This window comes from Rutilus rutilus (assembly GCF_951802725.1).
Source record: "Rutilus rutilus genome assembly, chromosome: 24".
Lineage (NCBI taxonomy): Eukaryota > Metazoa > Chordata > Actinopteri > Cypriniformes > Leuciscidae > Rutilus > Rutilus rutilus.
In genome coordinates this window covers 30,051,280-30,074,517 of record NC_140228.1, presented here as the reverse complement: position 1 = coordinate 30,074,517, position 23,238 = coordinate 30,051,280, and the positions used below count along the sequence as shown (strand labels likewise).

Below are 23,238 nucleotides of genomic sequence, written 5' to 3'. Positions count from 1 at the left end.
CATGTGACACTGAAGACTGGAGTAATGATGCTGAACATCAGCTTTGATCACAGGAATAAATTACACTTTACTGTATATTCACATAGAAAACGTAAAAATAACAACTTTCTTTAATCAGATAAACGCAGCTTTGATGAGCAGAAGAGACTCTTTCAGAAACATTTCAAATCTCACGATCCTACACTTGTGTCGGTGTGTGTCGTCAGCTCAGGCTCACAGCGAGCGCTTGTGTGTTAGCTTCAGCTTCAGGTGTGTGTGTCGTCAGCTCAGGCTCACAGCGAGCGCTTGTGTGTTAGCTTCAGCTTCAGGTGTGTGTGTCGTTAGCTCAGGCTCACAGCGAGCGCTTGTGTGTTAGCTTCAGCTTCAGGTGTGTGTGTCGTCAGCTCAGGCTCACAGCGAGCGCTTGTGTGTTAGCTTCAGCTTCAGGTGTGTGTGTCGTCAGCTCAGGCTCACAGCGAGCGCTTGTGTGTTAGCTTCAGCTTCAGGTGTGTGTGTCGTCAGCTCGGGCTCACAGCGAGCGCTTGTGTGTTAGCTTCAGCTTCAGGTGTGTGTGTCGTCAGCTCAGGCTCACAGCGAGCGCTTGTGTGTTAGCTTCAGCTTCAGGTGTGTGTGTCGTTAGCTCAGGCTCACAGCGAGCGCTTGTGTGTTAGCTTCAGCTTCAGGTGTGTGTGTCGTCAGCTCAGGCTCACAGCGAGCGCTTGTGTGTTAGCTTCAGCTTCAGGTGTGTGTGTCGTCAGCTCAGGCTCACAGCGAGCGCTTGTGTGTTAGCTTCAGCTTCAGGTGTGTGTGTCGTCAGCTCAGGCTCACAGCGAGCGTTTGTGTGTTAGCTTCAGCTTCAGGTGTGTGTGTCGTCAGCTCAGGCTCACAGCGAGCGCTTGTGTGTTAGCTTCAGCTTCAGGTGTGTGTGTCGTCAGCTCAGGCTCACAGCGAGCGCTTGTGTGTTAGCTTCAGCTTCAGGTGTGTGTGTCGTTAGCTCAGGCTCACAGCGAGCGCTTGTGTGTTAGCTCCAGCTTCAGGTGTGTGTGTCGTTAGCTCAGGCTCACAGCGAGCGCTTGTGTGTTAGCTTCAGCTTCAGGTGTGTGTGTCGTCAGCTCAGGCTCACAGCGAGCGCTTGTGTGTTAGCTTCAGCTTCAGGTGTGTGTGTCGTTAGCTCAGGCTCACAGCGAGCGCTTGTGTGTTAGCTCCAGCTTCAGGTGTGTGTGTCGTTAGCTCAGGCTCACAGCGAGCGCTTGTGTGTTAGCTTCAGCTTCAGGTGTGTGTGTCGTCAGCTCAGGCTCACAGCGAGCGCTTGTGTGTTAGCTTCAGCTTCAGGTGTGTGTGTCGTTAGCTCAGGCTCACAGCGAGCGCTTGTGTGTTAGCTTCAGCTTCAGGTGCGTGTGTCGTTAGCTCAGGCTCACAGCGAGCGCTTGTGTGTTAGCTTCAGCTTCAGGTGTGTGTGTCGTCAGCTCAGGCTCACAGCGAGCGCTTGTGTGTTAGCTTCAGCTTCAGGTGTGTGTGTCGTCAGCTCAGGCTCACAGCGAGCGCTTGTGTGTTAGCTTCAGCTTCAGGTGTGTGTGTCGTTAGCTCAGGCTCACAGCGAGCGCTTGTGTGTTAGCTTCAGCTTCAGGTGTGTGTGTCGTCAGCTCAGGCTCACAGCGAGCGCTTGTGTGTTAGCTTCAGCTTCAGGTGTGTGTGTCGTCAGCTCAGGCTCACAGCGAGCGCTTGTGTGTTAGCTTCAGCTTCAGGTGTGTGTGTCGTCAGCTCAGGCTCACAGCGAGCGCTTGTGTGTTAGCTTCAGCTTCAGGTGCGTGTGTCGTCAGCTCAGGCTCACAGCGAGCGCTTGTGTGTTAGCTTCAGCTTCAGGTGTGTGTGTCGTCAGCTCAGGCTCACAGCGAGCGCTTGTGTGTTAGCTTCAGCTTCAGGTGTGTGTCGTCAGCTCAGGCTCACAGCGAGCGCTTGTGTGTTAGCTTCAGCTTCAGGTGCGTGTGTCGTCAGCTCAGGCTCACAGCGAGCGCTTGTGTGTTAGCTTCAGCTTCAGGTGTGTGTGTCGTCAGCTCAGGCTCACAGCGAGCGCTTGTGTGTTAGCTTCAGCTTCAGGTGTGTGTGTCGTCAGCTCAGGCTCACAGCGAGCGCTTGTGTGTTAGCTTCAGCTTCAGGTGTGTGTGTCGTTAGCTCAGGCTCACAGCGAGCGCTTGTGTGTTAGCTTCAGCTTCAGGTGTGTGTGTCGTTAGCTCAGGCTCACAGCGAGCGCTTGTGTGTTAGCTTCAGCTTCAGGTGTGTGTGTCGTTAGCTCAGGCTCACAGCGAGCGCTTGTGTGTTAGCTTCAGCTTCAGGTGTGTGTGTCGTCAGCTCAGGCTCACAGCGAGCGCTTGTGTGTTAGCTCCAGCTTCAGGTGTGTGTGTCGTTAGCTCAGGCTCACAGCGAGCGCTTGTGTGTTAGCTTCAGCTTCAGGTGTGTGTGTCGTCAGCTCAGGCTCACAGCGAGCGCTTGTGTGTTAGCTTCAGCTTCAGGTGTGTGTGTCGTCAGCTCAGGCTCACAGCGAGCGCTTGTGTGTTAGCTTCAGCTTCAGGTGTGTGTGTCGTCAGCTCAGGCTCACAGCGAGCGCTTGTGTGTTAGCTTCAGCTTCAGGTGTGTGTGTCGTCAGCTCAGGCTCACAGCGAGCGCTTGTGTGTTAGCTTCAGCTTCAGGTGCGTTTGCTAAGTCATCTTTCTTTAATTATTAAAGACTTTTAGGTCGTTTATTACTCAGCTCGAAGTGCTCTGCCCTGTCGTATCATCTTAGCAGAGTGTGTACTAGGACTGTACCATTCACATTTAGAATATTCGTCAAATTAAAAAACAAAACAAAACGGCACTTTCAAATGCAAAAACTGTGTTCATTACGCTGTGTGTTGAAGTGTGTGTTCTCAGGTCACTGATTCACACACAGTGTTATGCACTATCGTAACCTAATTTTCCTAGCATGCACATTAAGGAAATATTTTATTTAAGAACAATTGTTTCAAAAGTTAATGCACTTTAAAAAGTGAACGTCATTTCATTTCAGTAAAAGATGCGATGCTTGATTTGGTTTATATTTGCTTATTGCGCTCGCTTGCGCCCTCTTGTGGACACAGGAGACAATACAGCACTTTTGCCTTTAGAATTAGAATATAACTCGAATTTTGCTAATATTTAAGAAAGAAATTCGAATTGAGCTTTTCAGCCATTTTGACAGCTCTAGTGTGTGTGTGGTCAATGTGTGTGTGTGTGTGTGTGTGTGTGTGTGTGTGTGTGTGTGTGTGTGTGTGTGTGTGTGTGTGTGTGTGTGAGAGTGTGTGTGTGTGGACATTTCATGATTCATCCGCTGTAATTTTCATGCCGCAGATGAAATTGCATCAAACTGAATTAACGCACTGGAAAGGAACGATCTCTCGGTTTACTAAAACCATTTGCTCTGGCGATATAATGAAGTCGACAGACTAGCGTAAGCGTCTCAGAGGTCAACAGCGTAGCATCATGGGTAACGCAGCGACTCCGCCTCACTACTCTCGTATATTAACCAGGATCAGGAAACTTTATTCCACAATAACACAATATTCCCCGTCTCGGTTTGATATCAGCCCGTTAAAACACTCCACCTCTGTTAGCTCTCACAGCTAACCGCTAGCTAGCACTGTTTTAATGCAGCTTCTCCGCTGTTACGCTGTTGAGAGTAATCTGTGTCGTTTTATAAACCTCTTTGCCTACACTTTATTTTAAGATGTCCCTGTTACAGTGTAATTATACATTTAAAGTCTGAGTAATAGTAATTAACAACATGTGCTGCAATCAATAATATGCATCATTTACAGTCAATATTATAGTGTAACAAAACACACTTTAAAATAAAGTATTACAAACTCTTTTTCGTGCCGTAAATAAAACCAAATGTTACACAAATAAATGTAAAAGCATTTTTGTTTTATTTATTGTTTTAATTGATTATTTTATATTATTTAATACATTTTTATGCATTTCATGACTTTGGTATGCACTTGTTTTTGTAGTAAAAATACATAATATTGTCAATTTGAGGCTACAAGACAAAAGTTGCTTTTCTTTTCCTCTTTTTATCCATTTTATTTTTAAATTGCAGAATATTTTGAACATACTTGAATTTTTTAAGTATCAAGTTTAAAAACAGTATTTCCTGTATGATTGAGTACAGACGCGCCGGCGCTGTGAAGGTCAGGCTCTGCGCTGTTTAATTTCACTTTAATTCTATATTGATTTATTTCCACACTGCCTTGAAAGCGTCTGGTTTCTCTCCTGATCTGGTGTTTCTTTCATCCACTGGTAAAAACATGACAGTCAGCCTCGAGAAACACCTTGTTTTTGTTTCATCGGGGCATAAATGTCTGGATTATGACTTTATCAGATATATAACCGCTGTTCTCCGGTGTCGTTCACAGGTATATGGCCCCAGAAGTGCTGGACGACTCCATAAACATGAAGCACTTCGAGTCGTTCAAGCGGGCCGACATCTACGCCATGGGTCTGGTGTTCTGGGAGATCGCCAGCCGGTGTTCAATCGGAGGTATCATCCAGCGTTCAGATGAAAGCAGACACGCTTATATACACTTTAATGTACAGTCAGTCATTTAGCAGACGCCTTCGTCCAAAGCGACTTACAGATGAGGGCTAGAGCCAGCAGTCGTCATGAAGAGGCAAACACAGCACAAGAGGTGCTCAGATACACAGTTCAGGCGCTGCTCAGAGGAGCGAGGGTTAGAGGAGAAGGAGACAATTAAAAACTAATGACACTACCGTTTCAGTTTTGCTGCTTAAATACATGATATCTTCCCAGTTTCTTCACTCCCGTCCGACAGATCGAGGATTGTGTGTGTTGTGTTGTGTCGTCTGTGGTTTGATTAGTCCTCACACACACGTTTGCGCAGGCATTCACGAGGACTACCAGCTGCCGTACCACGACCTGGTCCAGTCGGACCCGTCGGTGGAGGAGATGAGGAGAGTCGTGTGTGAACAGAAGCTGAGACCCAACATTCCCAACCGGTGGCAGAGCTGCGAGGTGACACACACACACACACACACACACACACACACACACACACACACACACACACACACACACACACACTCTCACGCACGCACGCACACACACACACACACACACACACACACAGACATGAACAGCCAACCTGTAAATGTCAGTTGACAAGTGAACATGAATATGCAGTTTTTAACTTCATGATTTTAGGCAATCGAGGTTTGAAATGAACAAAACAATCTAAACTCACTGCCACACAACAGATAACAGCGCTTGTGCAATAGCGGAGAATAAAGAGCATTTGGTGAACAGAAAGACAGTGTTATTTCCCATCATCCTTCATGTTTCTGATGTTCTGTGTGCTGTATTGATCTGTCCGTCTAAAACACATTTATGGGGGAAAGGATGAAAGAGGAAGAGGAGATGCTGGACCACAGGATTTAGTTTGAATAAGAAATGAATGTATGAAATCCAAATTTTATAATATACACTCACCTAAAGGATTATTAGGAACACCTGTTCAATTTCTCATTAATGCAATTATCTAATCAACCAATCACATGGCAGTTGCTTCAATGCATTTAGGGGTGTGGTCCTGGTCAAGACAATCTCCTGAACTCCAAACTGAATGTCAGAATGGGAAAGAAAGGTGATTTAAGCAATTTTGAGCGTGGCATGGTTGCTGGTGCCAGACGGGCCGGTCTGAGTATTTCACAATCTGCTCAGTTACTGGGATTTTCACGCACAACCATTTCTAGGGTTTACAAAGAATGGTGTGAAAAGGGAAAAACATCCAGTATGCGGCAGTCCTGTGGGCAAAAATGCCTTGTTGATGCTAGAGGTCAGAGGAGAATGGGCCGACTGATTCAAGCTGATAGAAGAGCAACTTTGACTGAAATAACCACTCGTTACAACCGAGGTATGCAGCAAAGCATTTGTGAAGCCACAACACGCACAACCTTGAGGCGGATGGGCTACAACAGCAGAAGACCCCACCGGGTACCACTCATCTCCACTACAAATAGGAAAAAGAGGCTACAATTTGCACGAGCTCACCAAAATTGGACAGTTGAAGACTGGAAAAATGTTGCCTGGTCTGATGAGTCTCGATTTCTGTTGAGACATTCAGATGGTAGAGTCAGAATTTGGCGTAAACAGAATGAGAACATGGATCCATCATGCCTTGTTACCACTGTGCAGGCTGGTGGTGGTGGTGTAATGGTGTGGGGGATGTTTTCTTGGCACACTTTAGGCCCCTTAGTGCCAATTGGGCATCGTTTAAATGCCACGGCCTACCTGAGCATTGTTTCTGACCATGTCCATCCCTTTATGACCACCATGTACCCATCCTCTGATGGCTACTTCCAGCAGGATAATGCACCATGTCACAAAGATCGAATCATTTCAAATTGGTTTCTTGAACATGACAATGAGTTCACTGTACTAAAATGGCCCCCACAGTCACCAGATCTCAACCCAATAGAGCAGTGGTTCCCAATTCCAGTCCTCGTGACCCACTGCTCTGCACATTTTGTATGTCTCCCTTATTTAACACACCTGAACCAGATCATCAGCTCATTAGGAGAGACTCCATGAACTGAACTGAGTGTGTCAGATAAGAGAGACCTACAAAATGTGCAGAGCAGTGGGTCACGAGGACTGGAATTGGGAACCACTGCAATAGAGCATCTTTGGGATGTGGTGGAACGGGAGCTTCGTGCCCTGGATGTGCATCCCACAAATCTCCATCAACTGCAAGATGCTATCCTATCAATATGGGCCAACATTTCTAAAGAATTCTTTCAGCACCTTGTTGAATCAATGCCACGTAGAGTTAAGGCAGTTCTGAAGGCGAAAGGGGGTCAAACACAGTATTAGTATGGTGTTCCTAATAATCCTTTAGGTGAGTGTATATGTATAAGCTGTGATGTAGTTAATCTGGTTCATTTCTTTTTGGCTAGTAGAAGCTCTGAATGGCCGGTAACTTAAAAATGTAGTAGCCAAACTGGCCGGTGAGTGAAAAAGTTCATTTCAAACCCTGGTTACAATACATATATTTTTATAAGGGAGAATGTATTGTTTCAAAAATAAAATAAAATAAATGTAACAAAAAATTATTGAACACATATTTTTGGTTTATGGCAAAACCTAATAATCATAAATCATATAAAAAAGGAAGTTGACAGTCCAGAACAAAACAGTTCAAACACATCCTCTCGTTCTCCAACCCGTTTCAGTCCCCGTGTGGATCAATGAAGTGATGTAATCAGCGCACACACAGATCTCCCGCTGAAATCCCACAATCCCACGGGATCCGCTGGAGAACCAGCCGGGCCGGCTCGGGTTTCATCACTCCTGTCCGCTTCATTACTGGGGGAGCGACACGACTTGATCAGATTATCCAGGATAACACTGACATCTGAGAAGCGTTTCTTCCGTTCGCTTTTACTCTGTCCCACAGCGTTTCCCTACTTCACCACAGTAATAATGTGCATATAACAGGCCTGATAGCGTATCACCTGCACATCACATTCTGTGTAACACAGCGTGTGCTTGTTATTATGGCCTGTCAAGTTTATTTCACACACGCTTGGGACGTTAGTTTGGCTCTCTCTGGCAGCGCAAACTCAAACATTGCCTGAAGGTCTCGACACTCGACACACGTGTGTTTCTAGCGTGCGTTTCTAGCGTGCGTTTCTGGCGTGTGTTTCTAGCGTGCGATTCTAGCGTGCGATTCTAGCGTGCGTTTCTAGCGTGTGTTTCTAGCGTGCGATTCTAGCGTGCGATTCTAGCGTGCGTTTCTAGCGTGTGTTTCTAGCGTGTGTTTCTAGCGTGCGATTCTAGCGTGCGATTCTAGCGTGCGTTTCTAGCGTGTGTTTCTAGCGTGCGATTCTAGCGTGCGATTCTAGCGTGCGTTTCTGGCGTGTGTTTCTAGCGTGTGTTTCTAGCGTGCGATTCTAGCGTGCGATTCTAGCGTGCGTTTCTAGCGTGCGTTTCTAGCGTGTGTTTCTAGCGTGCGATTCTAGCGTGCGATTCTAGCGTGCGTTTCTAGCGTGTGATTCTAGCGTGTGTTTCTAGCGTGTGTTTCTAGCGTGCGATTCTAGCGTGCGATTCTAGCGTGCGTTTCTAGCGTGCGTTTCTAGCGTGTGTTTCTAGCGTGCGATTCTAGCGTGCGATTCTAGCGTGCGTTTCTAGCGTGCGTTTCTAGCGTGCGATTCTAGCGTGCGATTCTAGCGTGCGATTCTAGCGTGTGTTTCTAGCGTGCGATTCTAGCGTGCGATTCTGGCGTGTGTTTCTAGCGTGTGTTTCTAGCGTGCGTTTCTAGCGTGCGTTTCTAGCGTGCGTTTCTAGCGTGCGATTCTAGCGTGTGTTTCTAGCGTGTGTTTCTAGCGTGTGTTTCTAGCGTGCGATTCTAGCGTGCGTTTCTAGCGTGCGATTCTAGCGTGCGATTCTAGCGTGTGTTTCTAGCGTGCGATTCTAGCGTGCGATTCTAGGCGTTTCTAGCGTGCGATTCTGGCGTGTGTTTCTAGCGTGTGTTTCTAGCGTGCGTTTCTAGCCTGCGATTCTAGCGTGCGTTTCTAGCGTGCGATTCTAGCGTGCGTTTCTAGCGTGCGATTCTAGCGTGTGTTTCTAGGCGTTTCTAGCGTGTGTTTCTAGCGTGTGTTTCTAGCGTGCGATTCTAGCGTGTTTCTGGCGTGTGTTTCTAGCGTGCGATTCTAGCGTGCGATTCTAGCGTGCGATTCTAGCGTGTGTTTCTAGCGTGTGTTTCTAGGCGTTTCTAGCGTGCGATTCTGGCGTGTGTTTCTAGCGTGTGTTTCTAGCGTGCGTTTCTAGCGTGCGATTCTAGCGTGTGTTTCTAGCGTGCGATTCTAGCGTGCGTTTCTAGCGTGCGATTCTAGGCGTTTCTAGCGTTTGTTTCAAGCGTGTGTTTCTAGCGTGCGATTCTAGCGTGTGTTTCTAGGCGTTTCTAGCGTGCGATTCTGGCGTGTGTTTCTAGCGTGCGATTCTAGCGTGCGTTTCTAGCGTGCGATTCTAGCGTGTGTTTCTAGGCGTTTCTAGCGTGTGTTTCTAGCGTGTGTTTCTAGCGTGTGTTTCTAGCGTGCGATTCTAGCGTGTTTCTAGCGTGTGTTTCTAGCGTGCGATTCTAGCGTGTGTTTCTAGCGTGTGTTTCTAGCGTGCGATTCTAGCATGTGTTTCTAGCGTGTGTTTCTAGCGTGCGATTTTAGCGTGTGTTTCTAGCGTGCGATTCTAGCGTGTTTCTAGCGTGCGATTCTAGCGTGTGTTTCTAGCGTGTGTTTCTAGCGTGCGATTCTAGCGTGTTTCTAGCGTGCGATTCTAGCGTGCGATTCTAGCGTGTTTCTAGCGTGTGTTTCTAGCGTGCAATTCTAGCGTGCGTTTCTAGCGTGTGTTTCTAGCGTGTGTTTCTAGCGTGTGTTTCTAGCGTGCGATTCTAGCGTGTGTTTCTAGCGTGTGTTTCTAGCGTGCGATTCTAGCGTGCGTTTCTAGCGTGTGTTTCTAGCGTGCGATTCTAGCGTGTGTTTCTAGCGTGTGTTTCTAGCATATCTCCGCTGCATCACGAATCGCATCTAATGTTTGGCACAGCGTTTTAAGCAGATGGTATTTCTGCATTCTGCTCTGGTTTACAGGTTAGCCTGAACATGAACAGGAGGTTTGTGTCTTTAGCAAATGTTTTGTTCCCCAGTGCAGCGTAAAGCCTGAGACTGTATCAGGATGGACAAGATGCGACTTATAAGTATCCTTATAAGTATTTGATGGCTTGGACCCAACAAAAGAGGCTAAAATTAACTGTTGGGGCGTCATAAAGTACATATAGCAATTATACATATAATTCACATTTAAGCAGCAATTTCAGCAATGTTTAGGACATTTATTTTCACCTGCCACCAAATACAGGCAAAAAAAGTCATGTTTGTCTAAAAAAGATTGACGGATGTCAGTTCTAGTTATTAATGTTTAAAGGGCATCCAAATGTCTCTGCAACATTCAACCGAATATTTTCATCGTCTGCCTTCAAATAAATGCAAACAAGTCACATTTGACCAAAACTCTTTAAGATTCTCAGCGGGTGTTTGTCACCAGTGTTCATAAAGTACATAAAGCAAAGTTTTAATCCTACTTAATAACATTGAAACATCATTAAAAAGAAATGTTGATCTGCAACGTTTTGTTACAAGCTTGTTAAAACTCCGTCTGTTCCAAGCTGTTAGATGACCTGACCTCAATAACAAGCAAACTCAAAGCAGGTCTGCTGTTAATAAGTTGTTAAAGAAGCTAAATTTGCACTTTCATCATGTAAGCGAACTCAGTAATGCATGTTTAAAGCTGTGTCTTCCTCCTCGAGGCGGATGACCTTCCATAACTGTGCAGTTGTTTTGATTTGGTGAGCAGCTAAATGAAATAAATTATGGTTTTGTGCATAAATGGCTCTATCTCGACAGTCTGAAGCAGAAACAGAAATGATTAGATTTGCATTCTGTGTAAAACGTTCACCCTGAGAGCCGAGTGTGGGTGTCAGTAATTACCCCTACGAGATCTCTTCGGAGGTGGTTTGGTATTTCATACGCTGGTAACAGTGTGCCAAGTATAAAACTGCAGCTATTTGCTCTTTTACTTGCTTTGTCTAATTTGTATGTAATAAATTTCCCAGTGATGAGTAAATGCGGTGAAGCTTCACTTCAGCAAGTGCACTTAGAGCAGTTCTGCTGAAGTCACTGGCAGACGATGTGCAATAGATGTCTAAAGGGGCGTATTTGTATCTATTCTAGCGTTTCTCAGACGGCATGAACTTCACAGTAGGACGAAAACACTGATTTGACACTGCTGAAGTGAATTCAACATTACAATAGAAACTACATATAAAAGTACTTTGAAATTTGTCTGGACACACTTCACTGAATCTGTTTCTCATGAGCTAAAAACCTTAAACTGTTAATGGTCCCTGTTTTTCTGTGTTTTTTTTAGAAAGTAAAGAGAATTCTGACCAATTTCACATTCTGACTAGTTTTTTTAAATGTATATTTTAACAATGTGCAACAGTGTATTTTTTAAAGGAATAGATATTTGCAATTTTTACCACATCGTATTGTATTGTTTAATAGCATTCTGTAATGACAGTAATGGAAACAACATTTTGCATAAATCACAGCTTGATTGGAAATGATACAAAAAAAACTATTTTGCAAACATGCTATTTACTTTATGATTTTATATATATATATATATATATATATATATATATATATATATATATATATATATATATATCAGCCGATACCGATATGGTGGCTGATATATCGTGCATCCCTACTGTACATCACAATGTTATTATTATGATTATAGTTTTAATTCATGGTTTTGTGATGTTTCTTTTAATAGTCTGGATTTGGGACGAGGGTAAAACAATAAAATCTCTACAGGACACATTTGAAAAGTAACTCAAGTAAATGATGAATGCATGATGAAAAAGCTTTCCAGGACAGTTTTAATGTGACCTTCAGTCTTGAGAAACCGAATCCCGTACGAGCCCCCGATAAAGCTCCTGCCCATCTTGAGGCGCATCGTAAAGGTGACGAAACTACACTTCCTCCATTTCTCATGTGTTTCCCTGTCTCTGGTTGTGCAGGCTCTGCGTGTGATGGCCAAGATCATGAGGGAATGCTGGTACGCCAACGGAGCCGCTCGCCTCACCGCCCTGCGCATCAAGAAGACCTTATCTCAGCTCAGCCAGCAGGAGGGCATCAAGATGTAGACCATCACACTGATCACACACCTGTCACCACCACCACATCATCATCCTGTATTACTGCATCACCTCTGTCTCCAGAGAGGACTCCAGCACTTTCAGTGAAGTGTCGGTTCGTTTCTGCATCCTTTGCCTCGGTCTTAAATCCCGCCTGGACTTCGACGTGGGAATAAAACACGGACTTCATGATGAAATAACCCACACACGCGTCCAGCCGGTGCCGTTGATGTTCTGGGATCTCATTCTCAACAGATACTCCAACGAAAGTGCTACCTAAGAAGGATTCTTTCATTATTTATAAGGTTTTTGTTCAGTGGCCGGGTTGATTTGAAGTTTTTGGTTTGTTTTCTCTGTCTTCGAGAGAAATGACCTCGTGTTTAGTTTCCGCTCATCACTGCAGTTCTTCAGGTCAGTCTAACTGTTTTTTTTTTTGGTTCTGTTTTTGCAAAAACAAAACTGGGCACGACCTCATTCAGTCTTGGCGAACATGCTGCGACATATGCAATATAGATAAGACGTATCTACTTTATATTTTTTACTGCTCTGCTACAACAACTTCGATGACAACCATGCCTTCCAAGCCAGGTGTTACCAGAAAGTGCCACTGCTTCGAACCAACCAACTCTCCCTCATGGTGTGATCGGCCGTCGGTCTGAGCGCATCGAGTCCGGCTTTCTTCGGGAGCGTCTCTTATGCACAACGAGGAAGAGTGGGCCGCCACACTCCACTCAGCTGGTGCCATGCTTCATCTTCTGCCTCTTTATCGTCTTCATTGATGCAGCACTGAGGGATGTAACAACAACCCAGACCTCTTCACGTTACAGCTTGTTTTGTGGAGCGATGTGTGTTTTCACACTGGGAATCTGAAGCGTCGGACGGAGGAAACTCACCGCGAGTTAAAAGGACTGAAGAGAATATATCGCGAGCCAGCGACTGGCTGTGGACGACATCGAAAGCAAAAATACTGCGACAAAATCGCAAAACTGAAAGTTGCCCAGTGAAAACATGATCATTTCTTTCTCGGAGCGCGACGATGGCGAGGGACATTAATATAGCAAATGGATATTTACTAAGCCATAGGTTTTCCAACATTTTTTGGCAACTTTTTTTAATAGAATGTCAATGAGAAAAAATATCAAGGACTGCTTTAAAACTCTTTTGAGCAAGCCTTAAGGGACCAATTGATTATGTGGAGGTTGTCTGTGTGTGTTTGCGTTCGAGCTGACTGTAATAACGTGGTAGGATCAGTACTGTGTGTAACCCAATACATAAATGTAGCAGTTGTGTGAACCGCCACCCAAACAAGCGTTGCCGTGTAGAGATATCTGATCGTGTGGTTTCCCAGAGCTGCGCTCACGAGTGAAGAGCGATGTACCGCTCAGCGAGTTTCTGTCCACTTTATTTCCTCAAGGTATCGGTTTCTGCTGCTTATTTAAGCATGTGACTTCAGAGTTTCTTTTTATGATGTGCATCTATACTTTAGACACTTTTTCTAACGGACAAACGTCGCCGGTGACCTTTCAGTGATCTTTATAGTCGGATTAGAAGCCCTTCAGTAGAGGAATATTACAGATTCAATGCGGGTTAAGCTCAATCGATGGGATGTCGTTGATTACCATTAAAAAAAAGATTGATTTTTTTATTGTTTTCTTTAATTAAAGCAAAAATGGATGTTAAAATGAGGCACTTGAAATGGAAGTGAATGTTTTGAGGATTTAAAAGCAAAAATATACATTTATATGCAAATATTTGTATTTATATGTTATACGCACCAATACGCTGATAACTACCAAAATCTGTTTATTTATGGGTTTGCATGTCAGCCAATAACCCAGCGATGCAAGAAAAACATTTTTCAGGACTTTAAAAACAAAAACAGGTGATTTAATAATGTGCAAAAGTATGCCAATAAAGGCTCAGGGTTATGCTTATTAAACTGAACCTGCACGTAAACGCTTCATTGCCTTTAACGATGGATTGGCTTCATTCATTTCCACCGGCAGTGTCTCACTGTCACGTGTTTCTAAAAGAAAAGGAGAAACTCATTTGTGTGGTAATGACTCAAAAGCCGTCGATTGAGTGTAACTCGCATTGGACCTGGAATATTCTTTTTTTAATGGAAATATGTGGATGTGTTCAGCAATAACTGCGTGTTTAGCATGTTGTTAGCTCAGGCTATAGGGTTTCCTCTCCTCTGATGGCCAGACGTCGCTGCTATGCATCTCGAGTCTCCACACGCTAGTCTCTCACGTCGAGCCGATCACACTCTCCAGACTGTGCAGTGTGAGGCCGCCGGCTGGAAATGCTGAAGGGGAAGAAATACGACACGTTCCTCCTTTCCTTTTAACCCAATTGATTTATACAGTCAGTGTATTTTAAAATAATCCCAGTTCTGCAGAGTTTAAGAGCTTGTTGGAGATGGCATTAGTGTAAGGAAACCGTGCCGGTCGTTTGGATGGACAGTAGAGTATTAATGTGTGTTGAATTCAATTAATGACTGAATGAACGAATGAATGAACGAACGAATGACTCCTGCTACACGTTGAAATGCAGAATGTGTGGGTGTGGAGGTAGTGTCTATAGATAATGTGTAAATGTATATAAATATGTATGTATATCTGTCAGGCTGGTGTACAGTTTGTTAACAGAAAATCTGGAAGGAAAAAGTGTAAATTAAACTCAAAAAAGCAGACAGAGACAGTAGTCGGAGGAAGAGAGCTCAAAGGGAAGATCCGGGGTCGTCTGAGGTAATCTGGCTTCAACAAACTTAAAGGAATAGTTCAGCCAAAAATGAAAATGATCTCATGTCGTTCCAAACCTGTAAGATTATGTAAGATTAATTCAGGGAATATTGCTGAAGTTTCATCTTTACATGCAATTCAAATGATCTAAGATTGTAGCTTTCAAGAACTGTATTGTAAAAGCGTCGCACGACTCGTGCACGATATTACAACTCCAACACTTTATTGTACAGTGTCCTTGCTACACGTTACATGTACTTACCATAGTAATAACAGTAAATTCTGCATAATTACATGCAACTAACCCTCAACCAAACATACATGTTGTTAATTAATATTACTCAGTACTGAAATATATAATAACACTAACGATGACACCTTAAAATAAAGTGTAACCCAAATTTGTGTTAGCACTGGAAATCAACAAACCCAGACTTGGCTTGGAGAAGTCGAGTCTCCTTCATTTATACAGCGCTTTAACAATATAGAGCCCTATCTCGCACCCAGCGCAACTGACTTTGTACACGACGCATGTGTCATTCCTATTCTGCACCCGACGCACAGCGGACTTTTCCCTCCACAGACACACATCGGTAAACTAGGGAATGAGCTTGCGCTCCCGGGGGCGGTTCAGGGAAAAGAGGAGGCGTGTTCCGGCGCAAACGTTCCCTGGTGCTATTTTGCAGTTTCAGAAAACAATTCCACCACTGACCAGGAGAAACCTCGTCTAAAGTCAGTGACGCGTTGCTCATGTTATTCAGAGGCTATTTTAAGGGCGCATGCTTGGCCATAATGTAGCTTGTGCACAACACACACACACTTTGCTTCTCTCATCTACACAGAAGCAGCAGTTCTCATTTTTAGACAACCATACATTATTACAAGGAAGAATATTCCACACGAGGGAAATCATTGTGGTGTCCATGAAGATGTGAAAAATAGGCATAAATCTAGCTTACACATTTACCCAAATTATTATTCGCCTGTTTAACCGAAGCTAATCTGTGTGTGTTTCTCCATCCCCAATGTCACTTCTCTGTGTTTTACGGCCCTGATGAGAACGTCGGTCTCCTCGGCTGTGAACCGCTCCTGGCAAATCCGCCGTTATAATAGCAATCCGCCATGGAACAAGCACACCTGCTCTTAAAGGGAATGTGAGATGTCGCTCTGATTGGTTTATTTCACGTTACGCCCAAACCACACCTATGAGTAATGAAGCTGCTTCAGACCAACACATTTTAGATTTGTGTCGGGCGAAAGAGTCATTTATCCCGCCGGTATAATAGCAACCCGAGATCCGCCCACAAAGTTACTTGCGTTTCGCGTTTGATACTTGCGTTTCAGATCGTTAAAATAGGGCCCGTAGACCATTTCAAAGCAGCTTTACAGTGATAACAGGAGATTACAGTAACAGAGATTGTTTAGGCTTTACAGCAGCTCTAGAATAAAGTTATTGTCCAGATAAAGTTAGTTTTGATTGATTCACTTCCGTTGTAAAGATCATTAGTTATTAACTTAGGGGCCGCTAACACACACCGCTCTAACAGAAAACAGAAACTTTAATGTGTTCTGGACGTTCATTCACACACAACAGTGGAGCTCGAGAACGCAAACCTTGAAACGGTTCTAGAAGCAGTGATATGCGTTCTGCGAAGGATATCTGATCCAGTGGTTAATCGGAGTGATTAGGCTCAGTTTCAGCCGTTCACTGTGAATGGAAAAGAGCAGCCAGCACATTCTCCACAATATCTCTTTCAGTGTTCAGTGGTTTGGAACAACCTGTGATCATTTCCATCATCGGCTGAAGCGTTCTACTCTCGTATGTGGGCTTTCGCATCTTAAATCACCAGCATTTGGTTTCAGATTCACACACATCTCCATCCAGGGGTTTCTTCAGAGACATGAAGGACTCGGCTCTAAACCTCCGACGGTTCGCTCCCGATCAGTGTAGCTCTCCATGTCGGATCCGGAGTGAGGCGTTCCCGATCAGTGTAGCTCTCCATGTCGGATCCGGGAACGCCTCGCTCTCGATCAGTGTAGCTCCAGCTCTCCATGTCGGATCCGGAGCGAGGCGTTCCCGATCAGTGTAGCTCCAGCTCTCCATGTCGGATCCGGGAACGCCTCGCTCTCGATCAGTGTAGCTCCAGCTCTCCATGTCGGATCCGGAGCGAGGCGTTCCCGATCAGTGTAGCTCCAGCTCTCCATGTCGGATCCGGGAACGCCTCGCTCTCGATCAGTGTAGCTCCAGCTCTCCATGTCGGATCCGGAGCGAGGCATTGGAGTCCAGTCCAGTGTTGCCAGATTGGAAATGTCCAAGAGTCGTACCAGAAGCTCAGAACTATTTATTGACCAACCACCATCATCTGAAGTGTCATACAATTCTGAAATTATCGTACATTATGGGATTTTTTTCATTATTGATCGTACAGAGGTCAGAATTATCGTACGTCTGGCAACACTGGTCGAGTCTGAGCTCTCGGTGAAGAGTTTGATTGACAGCGGCTCTCGATGAAGAGTTTGATTGACAGCGGCTCTCGATGAAGAGTTTGATTGACAGCGGCTCTCGATGAAGAGTTTGATTGACAGCGGCTCTCGATGAAGAGTTTGATTGACAGCGGCTCTCGATGAAGAGTTTGATTGACAGCGGCTCTCGGTGAAGACTTTGATTGACAGCGGCTCTCGATGAAGAGTTTGATTGACAGCGGCTCTCGATGAAGAGTTTGATTGACAGCGGCTCTCGTTGAAGAGTTTGATTGACAGCGGCTGTATTTCCAGTAGCCAGACGCTTGAAAGATGATCATGTGCCCTTAAACGACCCAGAAAACCTGTGGCTTTTCATTAACGAGCCTGTGATTCTGTACCTGATGCAGTTTCACACTATTATGCACAAAATGCGTCAGTTCGTTACTAATTAACATAAGCACGATCCAGTCGAGGCCGCGTCTCACCCAAACCTGACAGACGTGAATGTTAATAGCGCGTCTATTCGCATAATTTCACTAAATGTCAGGCATTTTTAAGGAGGTGTGATGAAAACACACGGGTCTTTTACTCATTTATGCAAATGTATTTGTTCACACGGACCTCAAGCTCTCCGCTAGCAATCGCCATGATTCTGCAGTTTAATTACACAGCTATGCTCTTATACGGACACTGTGAGACAGACCCGTGAGGGACGGTGGCCCGGCAGCACCAAAAGTCCTGGAGAACTGTGGGTCGTTTAAGGGCAGAAGAGTTTTACCCATGGTGCACTTCACCTGGGGACGGCAGTGGAAAGCTTTATCGTGTTTTATTTGGTGCCTACGTTTGACTATATTTAGTTTTTTTATTCCACTTAGAATGATGCACTGCATGGGACGTGTTTCTAATGTTTGCATCACTTGCTTTTTAAAAAAAAAAGAACGAAAAAAACATTAAAAATGACAATAACAAGTTTTAGAAAGGTCAAAAACTCCTGAGAAAAAAATACCTCTCCTTCTGGAAGACCAATGTGTTCATACCTCACTGTATATAGTGATTTCTTTTGAAATGAATGACGTTTATGTCGCTGGTATCTGTCGTTGTGTTACTGTACTATTGTCCAGACAGTATATTCCTCCTTTAAACCATTATTTGGTTTGGTTATCTTCTCTTTTTTTTTTTGTTCTGTATGAATTACAAGTGCTTTACTGATGTCACTCTGTCCTTTAATGCCTCCTCCGCTGTATAGAAATGCCTTGTACTGTTTCTTTTCCAAAAAATAACAAAAGAAGAAAAAAAGGAAGGATCTGAGATGTGTGTGTGCGTTACACACGCCGCGCTTCATTTCTACAGCGTTATGTATCGACTTTTTCTAGTGTGTACAGAAGAACTGCATAGGATCCTAGAGTGAAGATCACGTTCTTGCTAACATAGTGGATAGAGATGAGTGAATAAAACACATGTGGAGACTTTACACGCCGGTGTCTGATTCATTTCTGTCCTGTGTGTGTGTGTGTGTGAACAATAATCACTGTTTATTCAATTAAGAAAAATCTAAGCGTAATAATATTAATAATGTCAAGTGTGATTTTAAGTACAATAATACATTCCTTGTATTTATTTTTAAAACCTTCTTTCAATTATTATTAGTAGTATTATTATTGTAGGTTTTATTACTTCTATATTTTATGAAAAGTATTTCAAAGGAATGAGTAAAAATACAGGACTCCCAAAAATGAGATGAGAGGAAAAATGATATATCAATAAAAAATAAATAAAAAACATTTGAGGTTAGTGGAAAAACTATATTTTAATGCACTAAAATAGAAAAAAATAAAATAAGCAGTTCTTATATTGATATTTCTCATGGCGGCTCCAGAGGCTCGGTGTGACTGAACATATTAAATGCACATTAAGTAGTTCCAATCAGAATCACCGATCAATATTAGTGCACTGCTGTCACTGAAACACACACACACACACACACACACACACACAGAAACTCATCAACGTCGCTATTAATTAATAAACCTCGCTACTGAATCACTACATTATATTTCTGAGTAACGTTGCTGTTTTTGAAGTAATTAAACTCACAGCTTCATTATTAGTAGAGAGATGCTGGACAGACGCAGATAATTCACACACACACACACACACACACACACACACACACACACACACTCACACTCATCTACTGATGAAAATAACCGTCAGTTTCATCCGGTCAGACATTAGTTCTGCAACATCAGTAACATCTTCACGCTGTCAGGACTGGCTAATGAGCGTGGTATAAGCGGAGTAATCCACGGCTAGCTGAGATTATGATTATGCCTTGTTGTATACGCGGCTTCTGCTAATCAAAAGAGTAGCTAAACGTTATATCTGTGAAGGTGTTGTTTCAGTCGTTCGCTTCAGAGCTGACGGATGACAGGAGGAGGAGGAACATCACATCCAGAAGCACATCAGTGAGGAGTTCTGCTTTTACATGTTCATGTGTTCGTATCGCCATACAGCAAACAGAGGAAGTCCAGCGAGGACACCGGTGATTCTTTGTGTCTCAGAAATCAAATATTCATGAATTGTTCGCTGATTATAAAGCCAATTTCTAATTTTGGGTGTAATTGATCATGAAGTGTTTCAGGAGCGGCTCTGAGAGAGCAATCGATGTTCGTGTGACACTAGCGCTTCACTTCAGCAGGGGTTATTCCTCGCTCTCTCCGACTCTGTGAAAGACTTCCTTCTATTCTTTTCCTTCATTCAGAGAGAATTAGACACACTTGATAAGGACATCTGGCAACAAACACTCACTTCAGAAATAGTCCAGTCATTTTAAGCCAAAATGGGGGTCAACCTTGAACAAACTGCAACAGAAGAAAACTCAACTGATTTCGTATCCTCAGTATGTCCTGAGTAAGGGGAAAAAAGCCCTGAAGAATCCCATTAGGGGAAAAGACCCAAATATAGTCTATTCATACGCCTATTCATTCTCTTTCTCACGTGAATAGGGTAAACATTTGAAGAGGCCTCTAAATAAAGGCTGGTTTCTCTGTGTATTGATGCTCATGGGTATCCTAAATGAGTTCATTCAGACCTGAACATCAAGTATTTTACTGTTATGTGTCAACAAGATTCAACAAGACATGTTCACCCGGCTAGACCCAATGTTTAGATCTGTTGTGGTATTTATGCAAATTAGCACATACATAATTAGATTATGCACCGGTAAGAAACAATAAAAAAAAACTTGTAATACATTTTTTGTTTGTCTTGATGTAAGTAATCAACTCAGTAATTTTCATGGTGATATCTAAAGGTTAAAATGTTTACCCTATTCACGTGAGAACGAGAATGCATAGGCGTATGAATAGACTATATTTGGGTCTTTTTCCCAACTTTCCCCTAATGGGATTCTTCAGGGCTTTTTTCCCCTTACTCAGGACATACTGAGGATACAACATCAGTTGAGTTTTCTTCTGTTGCAGTTTGTTCAACCTTTTTTCATGAAATGACTGGACCAGATTCAGAGAAACTCACACACTTCACGTTCTCAGACTGAAGGCTCTTGCACACGAGTCACACTATGGCAAGCCGTTTTAACATTTAATCATTTAAACCGACTAGTCTCTATTTTCATGCTACTAGTACTTATTTTTTAGATACTAGTATCTATTCCATTAAGTACTAGTACTTATTCATTAGCTACTAGTGCTTATTCTTTAGGTACTAGTGCCTATTCTTTAGATACTAGTGCTTATTCTTTAGGTACTAGTACTTATTCAATAGATACTAGTACTTATTCATTAGATACTAGTACTTATTCATTAGATACTAGTACCTATTAAATAGATACTAGTACTTATTCATTAGATACTAGTACTTATTCATTAGATACTAGTTCTTATTTATTAGATACTAGTACTTATTCATTAGTTACTAGTACTTATTATTAGATACTAGTACTTATTCATTAGATACTAGTACCTATTAAATAGATACTAGTACTTATTCATTAGATACTAGTACTTATTCATTAGATACTAGTACCTATTAATTAGATACTAGTACTTATAAATTAGCTACTAGTACTTATTGAATAGATACTAGTAACTATTTATTAGATACTAGTATTTATTCCAAATGTTACTAGTAAGATTTTGGATTTTACTAGTAAGATTTTTAATTGAACTATCCAGTGGCCGTTCTGACTAGTCAAAACATAAGACGAGTAAAAAAGCAGTTGTGACTAGTAAAATAAAAAATCTTACTAGTAACATTCGGAATAAATACTAGTATCTAATAAATAGGTACTAGTATCTATTGAATAAGTACTAGTAGCTAATTTATAAGTACTAGTATCTAATTAATAGGTACTAGTATCTAATGAATAAGTACTAGTATCTAATGAATAAGTACTAGTATCTATTGAATAAGTACTAGTATCTAATGAATAAGTACTAGTATCTATTTAATAGGTACTAGTATCTATTTAATAGGTACTAGTATCTAATGACTTAGTACTAGTGTTTATTGAATACATACTAGTATCTAGTAATAGTTACTAGTATCTAAAAAATAAGTACTAGTACCTAATAAATAACTACTAGTATCTAATATATATGTACTAGTCACAATTGGAATACATACTAGTCAGAACTGAATAGTTGATATCTGAATGACAGATCCCCATAGAAGTCAATGGCAAAATTTTTTATTTGTTACTAGTAACAAAAGAATAGTTACTAGTCACTATTGGAATAAGTACTAGTATCTAATGAATAAGTACTAGTATCTATTTAATAGGTACTAGTATCTAATGAATAAGTACTAGTATCTATTTAATAGGTACTAGTATCTAATGAATAAGTACTAGTATCTAATAATAAGTACTAGTAACTAATGAATAAGTACTAGTATCTAATAAATAAGAACTAGTATCTAATGAATAAGTACTAGTATCTAATGAATAAGTACTAGTATCTATTTAATAGGTACTAGTATCTAATGAATAAGTACTAGTATCTAATGAATAAGTACTAGTATCTAAAGAATAGGCACTAGTACCTAAAGAATAAGCACTAGTAGCTAATGAATAAGTACTAGTACTTAATGGAATAGAGACTAGTATCTAAAAAATAAGTACTAGTAGCATGAAAATAGAGACTAGTCGGTTAAAATGATTAAATGTTAAAACGGCTTGCCATAGTCACACACTTTCGTATCCGTCATTCAGTGGCTCTGAATTGTCAAACTCCTCTCGAACTGCTACGGATGCGGAAAACACAGAAAATCAAACCCGATCCGAATCTTTTATGCCGGACGAAGGTTTCGGAGGCAGTGTGTGAACGTGATTGACAACGTGAGGTCGTATTTATTATTTAACGTGTGAAAACTTCGGACTCAGAGTGCAGGACCTTTACTTTTGTCTCTTTGATGGCGTCATGTTTGACAACTTTATATTTCAATTTATATTTTATATTTATATTTTCACAACTGTGATTTTATTTCTTTATATTTCACAACTGTGACTTTATTTCTCATAATTACAAATTTATATTTCATAACTGTGACTTTATTTCTCATAATTACACATTTATATTTCATAACTGTGACTTTATTTCTCATAATTACACATTTATATTTCATAACTGTGACTTTATTTCTCATAATTACAAATTTATATTTCATAACTGACTTTGTTTCTCATAATTACAAATTTATATTTCACAACTGTGATTTTATTTCTCATAATTGCGACTTTATATTTCACAACTGTGATTTTATTTCTCATAATTGCGACTTTATATTTCACAACTGTGACTTTATTTCTCATAATTACAAATTTATATTTCATAACTGACTTTATTTCTCATAATTACAAATTTATATTTCACAACTGTGACTTTATTTCTCATAATTGCGACTTTATATTTCACAACTGTGATTTTATTTCTCATAATTACAAATTTATATTTCATAACTGACTTTGTTTCTCATAATTACAAATTTATATTTCACAACTGTGATTTTATTTCTCATAATTACAAATGTATATTTCATAACTGTGATTTTATTTCTCATAATTACAAATTTATATTTCATAACTGTGACTTTATTTCTCATAATTACAAATTTATATTTCATAACTGTGATTTTATTTCTCATAATTACAAATTTATATTTCATAACTGTGACTTTATTTCTCATAATTACAAATTTATATTTCATAACTGTGACTTTATTTCTCATAATTACAAATTTATAATT

At 41.8% G+C, this 23,238-nt stretch overlaps 1 protein-coding gene and 1 long non-coding RNA gene across 2 annotated transcripts in view; both read left to right on the top strand.

Annotated features, from left to right (window-relative positions):
* Positions 1–13,728, top strand: part of tgfbr1b (transforming growth factor, beta receptor 1 b) — a 70,949-nt gene extending 57,221 nt beyond the window's left edge. Inside the window, exons 7-9 of the mRNA XM_084398576.1 lie at positions 4,412–4,536; positions 4,898–5,028; positions 11,651–13,728. Coding sequence (XP_084254702.1) covers positions 4,412–4,536; positions 4,898–5,028; positions 11,651–11,776 — 382 coding nt within the window. The 3' untranslated portion in view covers positions 11,777–13,728. The remainder of the gene's footprint in view (positions 1–4,411; positions 4,537–4,897; positions 5,029–11,650) is intronic.
* A 460-nt stretch (positions 13,729–14,188) lies between these two features.
* LOC311283843 lies at positions 14,189–18,445 on the top strand. Its single transcript, XR_014626115.1, has 3 exons — positions 14,189–16,648; positions 16,698–17,099; positions 17,272–18,445. It is a non-coding gene; the product is annotated as an uncharacterized lncRNA (long non-coding RNA).
* The last annotated feature ends 4,793 nt before the right edge of the window (positions 18,446–23,238 follow it).